Source organism: Echinops telfairi, unplaced genomic scaffold (genome assembly GCF_000313985.2).
Source record: "Echinops telfairi isolate 266 unplaced genomic scaffold, ASM31398v2 ScPeMD7_7416;HRSCAF=8454, whole genome shotgun sequence".
NCBI lineage: Eukaryota > Metazoa > Chordata > Mammalia > Afrosoricida > Tenrecidae > Echinops > Echinops telfairi.
This window is the reverse complement of record NW_022111316.1, coordinates 1,900,358-1,912,230: the sequence shown is the minus strand read 5'-3', so window position 1 is coordinate 1,912,230 and position 11,873 is coordinate 1,900,358. Positions and strand designations below refer to the sequence as shown.

Sequence of the window (11,873 nt, the reverse complement as noted above, 5' to 3'; positions counted from 1 at the left end):
GGGGAAACAGGGTAGGTCTGGTGTCTGCTCAGCCCAAGTTAACAACCCATGACACACGTATACCAGGTTTCCTTTTTGATGTTTACTGATCATGTGGGTCATTCTGCTTTGATTATTACTATTTTAATTCCATATACCAAGGTTCTTGGTTTGACCACTCATATTTTATAAGTTCTTCTATCAATTCAATCATTAAGGAGCACCACCAAGAATGCACTTTCATTCTTCAGCATCAACTTTATTTGACATTAGTCTTCAATTCTGCCCTTTTGAGACTTAATCCAGCCCAGTACCTTTATCTCAGTCATATAACCCCCATTTCCTCTATGTAGCCATGGCCATCCCCAAAACACCCAAACCAGAAATAAAAGAGAAATTTTCAAAAGCAGAGAGAAAAGAAGTCAAAATTTCAGAAACGTCATACTAGGTTAGAAGATTCCCATGTAAACATACTTACAGTTAAACTGGCAGAAATCATGGGGCACTCCTCACCATGGTCAGAGCCATAGTAAAAATGTCTGGTTGGTACAGCCTCTTTGTCTAAATTACACTTCAGTGTGGCTTGGTCCAAACCATCCAGGTTGATACAGAGGAGAATGAAACCCACTACAGCAGATATGCAGCTCAGAATGTTTGTGATCAAGCTTCCCTTTACCTAAAAAAAGAAATGCTGAGTAAGCATCAACTATTCATGAGCAATAAAGGCATCTATTATATTTCTTTTCCAGGAACCAAAAGAATTTATTTCCTTGTCTATCTTCCTCGGGAGGCCTAGGAGAGATCACGTATCTCTGTATGACTTCTTCAGACCTAGCAAAGTTTCTAAATGTAGAAGATAGGTCTTGGATGAGGACACGAATAAATGAAATGTTTCCCCCTAGCCAGACTTCAAGGTGCCCTGGTGATGCTGTGGTTAAGCACTGTGCTGCTAATTAAAATTTGCATATTTGAACCCACCAACTGCTCCATGGGGGAAAGATGGAGTGGCCTGTTTTTATAAGGATTTACAATCTTGAACACACTATAAACCCCAAACCAAAGTTCCCTGCCATGGTGTCAATGTTGACTCATAGAGACCCTATAGGACAGGGTAGAATGCACTTGTGAGTTTCTGAGACTGTAACTCTTTCCAGGAGTTGAAAGCCAAGCATTTCACTGAGGAAGCAGCTTGTGGGTTTAAATTAGTGACCTTGAGGTTATCAGCCCAGGGGATAACCACAATGCCACCTGGGCTCTCAATAGGATAATTCAATTCAATGGACTTTTTGATCATGGATTGGGTTTGGGTTTAGTTAGAACTTTAGTGGGGCAGAAGAACATCTTGGTCTCCTAAATGTCTTACGCTGACAGACAGCAAGATAATTGAGGTTAAACCTGCAAAATCGCCCAGAGTATGACCTGAGGCAAAGATACCAGTGGACCAGTTTTCTCACCCAACTCACCCAGAAACTCCTCGTGGAAGCATTATTCACACTAGGGGGAGATTAGTACTTCATTCTTTCTTGCACACCTACTCAAAGATAGTTCTCAGACTCTTGAAGTTCCTGGTTTCTGGACAGAGCTGTAGCTTGCCCCCTCTGTGTAGATAGCTAGAGACAGAGTTCTAGACTCACACCCCCGGTCCCCCAACCCAAGACCTGTTGCCATCAAGCTCATTCTGGTTCCTGGTAACCTTATGTGTTACAAAGTAGAACTGAGTTCCAGTGGGTTTTCTTGAAAGCTGACCGCCAGGCTTGTGTTCTGTGACACTACTGGGTATGTTTGAAATGCCATCCTTTTAGTTAACAGTCAGCTGAAAACCATTTGCAATGCCCAAGGAACGATGGAGGCAGATCCAGAGATGATAGGAAGCATAGGAGCCAGAAGAAAAGTCTGATCTGGAAGTCAGAAAACTGGGGACACAGAATTAACTTCGCTGCTCGGTCTTCACTACCTCTGTTTCATGTCCCACTCTGAGTCTGCATGTATCAAGTAAGGGGAATCAATAATTATCTCATAAGTGACTTCTCTGTCATCCCAACTGAAAGAAGGAGGACATTGAATTAAAACCATTCTTAAAACTGTATTCATAGGTAAGTGAGCTCCAGAGCACTCATATAACCATACATTCAAAGTTTGCATAATATCATGGAGGCCCCATCTTTTAGGGTCTCAGAAGTTAGAATTCTGTCACATTTTAGAGGACTAGTGGACATTCTTCCTCCTCCCAACTCTAATGTCTCCCAAATAACAACTGAAGTCCATGTTTCTGGGCCTCCTGACAGCCAGCCACAGTCATTGCTCAGAATAAATTAGGTTTCTAATGGACAGTGCTAGTCTAATACGTGATGGAATAAAATCCACTCCAGCTATTTGACTCTGATGAGCCTGAGCCCACTTTGCAACCCCATCCTGTATCGTTGAATTCACTGCCAAGTTTGCTGTGAAATGGTTCTTCTTGGGGAATAAGAGCCTCATATGTTTCCCATGAAATCATGGAGCTATTTCTCTTCTGCTGAATTATTCAATATGGTAGCCAACAGATCAGGTATTCAGTATACTAACTGCGCATGTTTTACTCTTAGTAATCACACGTGGCAACTAGCTATGGTTCAGTTCTATTAACTCAGAAAGTTCTACTAGACCTTGTGGTCTTGTGGTTTAAGGAGGGATGTTTTCAATAGTGTACTCTAAATCCTGATGAAAAAGAGATATTGTAATTGGCCTGAGTATGCTCTAAAACTTCTTTGCTGCTTTCAGGAGATATTAAGTGGCACTCTCACATGTATCCCTCAAATTCCAATCACTGGAAAGATATAGGTTTGAATGAAAACTTAGCAAACTTTTACAGATTCTTAAAATCTTCTCCCTATAAACCAACATTTCTCTTCATGTTTCTACCATTTCTTGTCTTCCCTGGAAAGAGGAACAGGCAGATAAAATTGTTTTCTTAATCAATATAAATAACTAATATCAATAGCTAGGCCTCATGAGCTTAAGCTCAACTCTACAGCAGTGTTAGATTTCAGGTCAAATAACTAGAACAATGGAATATGAGTCCTCACACAATCTTGTAGTTAGTAGTCAACATTCATCTGACAGTACCCCAAGAATTCCTCCAAAGTTTGACATCCAGCTACCACCTGAAAGATATTCTGAGGAGACAGGCTTTTTCTAGAGGATACGTCTAGTCTACGGTATTATGAAATATCCTGAAAGCAGACACTGATGTGGTGGGAGAAATGAGAAATGCGCTCTAGCCAGAGATATGGAAGATCTAGCTTGAACTCTTAAGTCTGCAAAATAGTTACCCTACATCTGTTTCCCACTTGGCAAAATGGCAAGCAAGAGTGCCCTGGAATCACTGTCTTTACATTTCTTTTGTCTTCATAGAACTGTAGATTGTCGTTCTCATACTCACCAACGTCTTACTTGATTTTCTCTCTGTAGCGATCGACAGAGATCCAGAGATGACAAACTACTCAGAGAACAGAGGACAAGGTCAGGTTAGTTTCTGTGTGCAGATGTAGCAACAATGTTACTATTGTGGTATTTATGGAAAACATTCATCGAACAAGCTCCAGTCACCCAAAAGACAATAATGGTACCTCATTTGAGTACATATGCCTTTGAACACATCGTGCAGTGGATTAAGCATTGGGTGGCTAATTCCAGGTTGGTGTAGTTTAAACCCACCAGCCACTCTACAGGGGAGAGATGAGGTTGTTGGCTCCTGTAAAGATTTATAGTTTCAGGAATTCTATGGAGTTATTCTGCCCTGTGCTATGGAATTGCTACGAATCAGAATTGACTCAACAGTTGTGAGTTTGGTTTTACTTGTATATCATTAAGAAAGACTGGTGAAAGGGCAGATATAACTCAGCACAGGAGAATATATGGGATAAATAAGCAAAGAGCAACTAATACAGGGAAAACCAGCAAAATGAAACAGTAAATTCATGTCTATTAATAATTAAGCCTATTGTAAATGCTTAAATGTACCAAACAATAGACAGAAAGTAGCAGAGGGGATCAAAATAAGTCCCAAGCTGAACAACATGACTAAATAATATGTCTACAAGAGATACATATTAGACGTGAAACAAAATAAGCTCAAAAGCAAAAGGTAGAGGAAAATTATGACTATATCATCTATATGACAGGCATATGGCAACACCCCTCCCACTCCGCCCCCCCAAAAAACAACCAAAAACCTGTGAGTTTCCAAGTCTGTAATTTTTATGAGAGTAAAAAGCCACATCTTTATCTCAAGCACTGGATGGTTAATTCAAAATTCTGACTTTGAGATTCACAGTCCAATGTGCAACCCACTACACCACCAAGGCTCCTTATGGGTCCATTGAGAGACCCTCACAGTACGTAATCAAACTCAGCAGAAATGAAAAGAGAAACAGCGCCACAGTGACAGGAGAAGACTATTATAGTACTTTGTAATTATATATAAATACAGCGCTTTCAATGAAGGGCAGAATCACTAGAAAGAAACACGACAAAAATACAGAAGATCTAAACAATACCATAAACTGATTTTATCTCCTAGATGTATAGAGAACCCTCTACCTAACAACAGCTAAATGCATTCTTTTCTAGTGTACATGGAACTTGCTCTACAACACGTCATATGTTAGGCCACAAAGCAAGCTTCAATAAATTTAAAACCTTCAAAATACTAAAAATATCAGAGTACAATGGTATAATATTATAAATCAACAACAGGAAAATCAAGAAAAATAAATATATCTATTGACCAGAATAACACTTTGCTTTAAAACTATTGGGTAGTTGAAGAAAAAAGAAGGTGAAACAAATATATTCCTTCAATCAAATGAAGATAAAAGCACAACACACCCAAATCTTTGGAACACAACAACAACACACTCGGAGAAACATTATAGCAATGATACCTCAGAAAAAGGACCAAAATGAACGTCTTAACCTAGCATCCACCATTAGAAAAACAACAGTTAATAAAGCCTACAGTCACAAAAGAAAGAAACAACAAATCTTCAAACAGAAACCAATGACCCAAAATACACAATCAATATTCCGATGCAAAATGTGTATGGGTTATTGACTAGGAAATTAATTTGCTCTGTAAACTTTCACCCAAGTCACAATAAAAGGTTAAAAAAAAAAAGGAGATCTCCAAAGAAAAGGCAAGAAGTCCTACCCATTGACCCTTCGCTCTGCACTGATATCAAGGTGACAGATGAATAGTTCAGGCTACTGGCTTCTTCCTCCCACCATCACTCCAACCTCTCCTCCTAGGGAGCTCTACTTACCCAGAAGGCTCCGATGAAAGGGTAACCCGACTTCAGCAGGGTGGAGAAGGCTGGGGTGAATTGAGGAGAAAAAGAAGAAAATGCCAAAAGGAGTCCCAAGCTCAACAACATCAACCCGCACAGGATCTGGATGGTCTGTTGGAAGAGGGAGAAGATGGAAGGTCAAAACACCACCACTTGTTTGCACAGAGCCTCCGCGCTCCTCCCATCATGCCAGTGTCTTGTCACTATCTGCAAGCCCTCAAGGGGGATGCAGACAGGTGGAACGCTCTAGAGTGCGGAGTATGAGAGCCATTGTGTCTGGCAATGAAGTTCTTCCACACTAAGAACGGTTGGTGATTGTATGGTGAGTGTCCAGCAAACCTTCGGTGTTTCTGCCTCTCAAGCCCTTGTCTTTTCTAGACTGTTCCCAGCTTATGAAATGTGCAGGGCTATTTTTCCTCTGTCTCTAAATCCATAATGGATAACTATTAGCTCCTCCTTCTATATCATATGGGACTAACGAATATCAGATTACTCATATCCCTTTGAGTGCAGACAACGTGGAAGCCTCTCACCACACACCACAGATTTCATTAGACACCACAACATGGGCTCAGACCTTCTTGGCCTCTTCAACCCTTGTTTCTATTGTGGAAGAGCCTGAAGTTCTACCATAGAAGGTGATGCTTCCCTCTCCTTTTCTCTGAGTTTCAGAGTTCTATTAACATTTCTCAATCTTCCCCAAACCTTATGTCCCATAAGCCCCACAGGAAGCAGAATTACTCTCTAGGTGAGGCAAGCCAACCTGTCTCACCAGCTTCTGAAGGCTTAGGAGATGAAGGGAAATGGTACAGAGCCCATTCTCATGCCAGAGTCCTATATTGTTCTTCTGAGCCCTCGATGGATCCCTTCCCGCTCCCGCCTGTCATTTAATGAATAGAACTTCTGTCATCAACAATTATGAGAAGAGACAGACAAACGAAAAATCACTTCTGCTCCTAAAATGACGGAGGACATGAAAAAGAAAGCTTTCAGTGAGAAAAGTTTTTTTTTAAAAATCAATTTGAATAATGAAGCACAAATTAGGGGAAAATACAAAAAGGATGTGAATTATGTAATTATTTACCACCATCTCTTTTGTAAAAGATTCTATTTATCTACCTATCTATCTCCTCACCTATCAGCATGGATAGGTACCAAAGAGCCGGTTGATATGCAAAATATGTTTTTGAAAATGAAGGATGGCTACATCAGACCATAAATGGAGATGACTGCTTCATTACATATCTTCCAAATTGTATTATCACCTAACTGAAGAGCTACTGAAAATCATGATCCAGCCAAATTGACACATAACCTTACCTAATATCACTCTCACCTCACACTTCAGTATTGCTTAATGCCAGATATATGCTGTCAATAGACAAAACAGTCAGAGAATACGTTTTTTATTTTTGCTGTACATATGAAGTCAAGATAGTGGTAAGTGAGGAGTAGATGTATTATACATTATATATATTATCAAATGTATGCACATATTGTTTTTTTAGCTTCGCAATTGTACAAACACGCAAACATTTTACTGAAAAACTCAAAACACAGCACCAAAAATCCAACACTCAAATGCTCACATTCAAGATACAGGAAAGAATCTCACAAGGTAAAGGTAAAAGTCTGGAAAAATATTCAAATGAATCTCCGTCTCAGCCTGGAATTCCCTGACAAAACATAGGAGTCCCCAGATTAGAATGGATCTCTGCCCCCCAAACATACACAGTCCCTTCTCTCTGAACCTCCCAGCTCCAACCTCTTCTGATGTGGACTCACCCCAATAACTTTAATCTCTGCCTTTACATGCTTCATCAGGTTATCCTGTCCCGTGTTGGGAGGTATTGGTTTCTCTGTTTGAGGAAGATGGATGCCACTTTGTGTGAGGACCACAATGTTCTCATTGGGCATATCCTTTGACATCATGACGGTGCCGCCAATCTGGGGGAGGAGGGCAGAATAGATAAATTCAGCTTGATAAATTCATTTGCCTTAAAAATGTACATCAGACAGTGTAAGACATGAAAATATAATAATAATTTTTAAATGATCAAGGGTTCGTGAGGGAGGGAGGTTGGGGGAGCAAAAAACGAGGAGCTGATACCAAGGGCTCAAGTAGAAAGAAAATAATTTGAGAATGATGATGGCAACACATGAACAAATGTGCTTGACACAATGGATGTATGTATAGATTGTGATAAGAGTTGAGGAAGCCCCCGATAAAATTATTTAAAAAGAGAGAAAAAATGTCTAGGGCTCCTAGGTACTGCCCTTCCCAAACTGTCTGCCTGTTAGTCCATGGGTTAGTAATGTGGAGCAGAAAAGCCTTAAAGTCTTGGTTTCATGAGGATTTTTCGATAACATCTGGCATAGCCCATCCATTACAGGTAATAAATCAGTCCAAGGGAGGCAACACCATGAATCTTGTTGGTCCCAATGTTGAGAAGCAAATAGTCACACCAGATTGTCATCAATATGAGGATAAATCTCCATTTCTCTCTGTCTCCCTAAATTCCCCTACAATGACTGTTTGCCTTCTATTGAATAAGTTTCACTGTAACCTACCCTACCAGTAATTTTTGATAATAATTCTGTCTCAGGTTTTCCTGTCTAGGTTCTGTACTGACTCACATAACTCTGTATGCTTATTTTAGCTTAATAAAATTTAATAGCATTCATCCTAATTATTCATACTATTCTTTGCAATAAGTTTTCCAATAGTGCCTTCAAGATTTAGAATAACCATATAGTTAGTTAAGTAGCCCTGATGGTGCTGTTGGGTAAGCATTGGACTACTCACTGCAGGATCAGCTTTTCAAACCCACCAGCTGCTCCGTAGGAGAAAGATGGGCTGTCTGCTCCTGCAAAGATCTGCAGCTCTAGAAACCCATAGGGCCAATAGGAGGCAGAATAAACTTCTGATGGCTGTGTGTTCGATTCTCACTTGGGCATGTTAGTTAGTTAACTATGTAACAGGTGTTATAAACAGAAACAACACGCATTTTACATATATGGAGATATAGAATTAATACTTAAGAAAAATCTGTGGTTATAGCTATTTCTAACCCAGTCACTGGAAAGCTGTAGAACCAGGTTTAGAGCACAGTTACTTTGAATCTACTTTGGAAGAAGCAGAGCCAGGGTGTTTCTTAGAAAGGAGGACAACAAGACCTTGTCTCCTATACTTTGAATATGGTACCAGGAGGGCTCAGTCCGGGGCAAGAACACCATACTTGGCAAAATAGACGGTCAGCAAAAAAGAGAAAGCCCCTCAACAATATAGATCGACCCAGTGGCTGCAATCGTGCGCTCAAACATAAGAATAATTGTGAGGATGGCACGGGACTGGGAGGGTTTCCTTCTGAGTACATAGAGTCTTCATGCATGGGAAACCACTCAATGGGCACCTAAGGACAAGCACATCCTTTCATCTAAAACTTTAAAAATCCACTCATTCATACTACCTTTTCCTCTCCAAGGCTGCTTCGCACCTGACAATAGCAGTTTGGAATCTCAGTTTATTTAGTCTGAGAGGTGGCTGTAGGTCAAGGTATGAGAACAGAACCATAAGTGTAGGTTCAAGGTCTGCACCCATCACTTACTAGCCTTTTCTTTTTTTTGGTCGGGTTGGGGGATTAAAAAATCCTGTTTATTACCCTGGTCAAAAGTCAATCATATAACAATACATCGCTTTACATATTTGTTTTTACACAGACAAACATACAGTCTGAATGACCAGCTTACAAGCCCCAGCAGTTTTATAAGTGTTGCTTTAAAAAATGGTGGTGGCATTATAAGACAAAAAGTCATCAGCGATGAAGAAATGAATGAATGGGGAGTGGGGTGGAAATCAAGGGGCTCTAAGTAAGCTGTCTGCTCACTTCTCATGCAAAGGGGAACTCGGTCTAAAAATAACTTCGAAACACAAATGACACCTGCGACAAAGTGAGAGGCTTGAAAATGGAGCTACAATCCGGTGGCCCGCCCCACTTCTTCTTTTTGACGAAATGTACTTTTTCTTCAGTGGGACCGGGAAAATCCCTCCATTCCTTTACTTTCTGGGTCCATGGTTGCTTCCCAATACTCGGTCTGATGACCTTGATATCTCCAGAGAAGTGCTCCATTATGCTCCCCACTGTTGTTGTTGGGCGTGAAAATCCACCAGGAAAGAGGTCTTAGCCAGAAGGGCTCGTTCACCCACGTTTTCCCAGTTCCTCACGATTGCTCCTCAGTCCATCAGGGCTCCTACTGGACGTTTCCACACAGCATTGGTCTCTGGCCAATACATGATTTCAGTATCAGAGCTCAAACACACAGCGCATGGCTCTGGGCCCAGCCAGCTTCCGGGACGAGGTGGACCAGAAGGAGCCTGGATTCTGGGCCAGGAGGCGCCCAGGCAGCTACCCTGTTTCCCCGAAAATAAGACAGTGTCTTATATTAATTTTGCTCCCAAAGATGCGCTAGTTCTTATTTTCAGGGGATGTCTTATTTTTCCATGAAAAAGAATATGGTACACATTTATTGTTTATTGTTTTATTAAAAGAGACTTCGCACTTCCTTTCTGCTCCGGCTACACTGCAGCCAACAGTGAGTTGTGTAGCGGCGCCTGCCCCTACGGTCCAGAGTCCAGAGTTACGGTAGCTTTGGAGGGGGGCCTTATTTTCGGTGAGGTCTTATTTTCAGGGGGATGCCTTATATTTCAGTGAGAGGCAAACTGTAAGTAGGTCTTATTTTCGGGGGATGTCTTACTTTCGGGGAAACAGGGTACTACTTACTCGTCTTAAAGATCAAGGTGCCTGAGGTGTGAGCTGAGGAACTCAGCTTTTCTCTTTCCCCTAAACTACTCCTGTTCCCACCCCACCCCACCCCCGCCTCCGTCGTTTGCACAATGGCCTGAGAACATCTGAAGATATGAGCACTGTACCTCCACTGATGATGAAGGACGTCAAAAAAATTCACGGAAAACATTGAATGAAAAGTTCATGACATTTTCCCACAAATAATCTGAAAGCTAGTCGTATGTGACACAGGGCAAGTGATTCACCAAAAAATCATGCAATTGGAAAACAGTTAAAGCCAGAGGCTCCTCCTTCCTGTTCGTTCTGTTTCTAAAATGCTCTGGTGCCTCTTAACTACACCCAGGATCAAGTCAAGTAGCCGTCTAAGGGGACCAGCAGGGGCATGGGGAGCGGAGAAAGTCTCTCTGCATTGCCCACCTGTCCCTGGGGACCAGCCCGGGGGTTCCAGTGCAGCATTCAGAAGTCCCCAGACGACATTAGCTTTGGGTGTTCCAACAGTCCTGTCAGCATTTCATCCTTGTCTTTATCTTGTGAAACGCCTGGCTCTTCCTTCATCCCGTGATGACGATATACAGGATATCGTGTGTGTGAAGGATTGCAGATTCGTGAAATCTGCCTACACTTCCTTTATTTTTTTTTTAACTAAGCTAGCTTCTCCAGACACATCACAAACAGAGCCGGCTAACATGGGAAGAGCTTGATGCAGTTCTGCCAGTGTGGAACGCTTTCCCAGTGCTCACTGCACCAAAGTCCACGGCCATCAAGTTAATTCTGACTCATGGCAACCCTGTAGGACAGGGAAGAACGGCCCCCTTCGGGTTTCTCAGACTGCGAATCTTTACAGGGGCTGACTGCCTCTCGATTTTCCTGCAGAACAACGAGTAGATTCAAACAATGACCTCCAATTTAGTAGCGCAATGTGTCACCCACTGTTCCACCAGGGATTTTTACTTCATTGTTGTCATTGCTGTTGCTGTTAGTGACCTTATGTACAACCGAATGAAACACTGCCTGGTCCTGCACCAGTCTCGCAATTGTTATGTTTGCACTCTATATGATTAAACAACTCTGAATTCTTAATCTTATGAATAGGGTAGCAATACTGAGACTAGACAAGATAGGCAAGTAAAATGTCTATCCTACTTTGAAGGAGCATTCCATTCTGCATAGCTAGAAGTGTCCCTTGAGCATGTTGTGAAGCAAAGATGCTACTTTGAGGAGTAAGGCGCACCTGACTCAAGCCATGGTGTTTTTAATGGTATCAGCTGCTATTGTTGAATAAGGAAGACCAGAGAAGCACTGATGCATTTGAATTGTGATGCTGGAGCAGACTATTGAAAGTACCATGGACCGCCAAAAGAACAAACAAATCCGTCTTGGAAGAAGCACAGCCAGAATGCTCCTTAGAAGCAAGGATGGGGAGACTTTGTCTCACATACTTGAGGCATGTTGTCAGGAGAGGCCAGTCCCCAGGGAAGGCCATCACACCTGGTAAAGTAGCAGGGCAGCAAAATAGAAGAAGACCCTTGACAGGTGGATGGACACCCTGGCTGCGTAGGGGGGCTCCAACAGAAGAACGGCGGAGCAGATGGCACAGGACCCAGCAGTGTTTCCCTCCACTGCACGTAGAGTCGCTGTGAGTCTGAACAACAGCAACAACAGTGTCTGGACGACACAACCCTTCAGCACGCCACGACCCCTTGAAAGGTTGTGGTTTGAATTCACCCAGGAGCACCTGAAAGGATAGCTCTAGTCACCTGCT

The 11,873-nt window shown here is 42.0% G+C and overlaps 1 protein-coding gene across 2 annotated transcripts in view; it reads right to left on the bottom strand.

Moving 5' to 3' along the window:
• Positions 1-11,873, bottom strand: part of LOC101641369 (membrane-spanning 4-domains subfamily A member 6A) — a 19,541-nt gene that overhangs the window by 6,632 nt on the left and 1,036 nt on the right. For both annotated transcript variants that reach the window (XM_045297082.1, XM_004715024.2), the window contains exons 2-5: positions 7,092-7,253; positions 5,283-5,417; positions 3,401-3,457; positions 458-655 (exon numbers count right to left, since the gene is read on the bottom strand). In XM_045297082.1, the coding sequence (XP_045153017.1) occupies positions 458-655; positions 3,401-3,457; positions 5,283-5,417; positions 7,092-7,238 (537 nt within the window). In that variant the 5' untranslated portion in view covers positions 7,239-7,253. The remainder of the gene's footprint in view (positions 1-457; positions 656-3,400; positions 3,458-5,282; positions 5,418-7,091; positions 7,254-11,873) is intronic.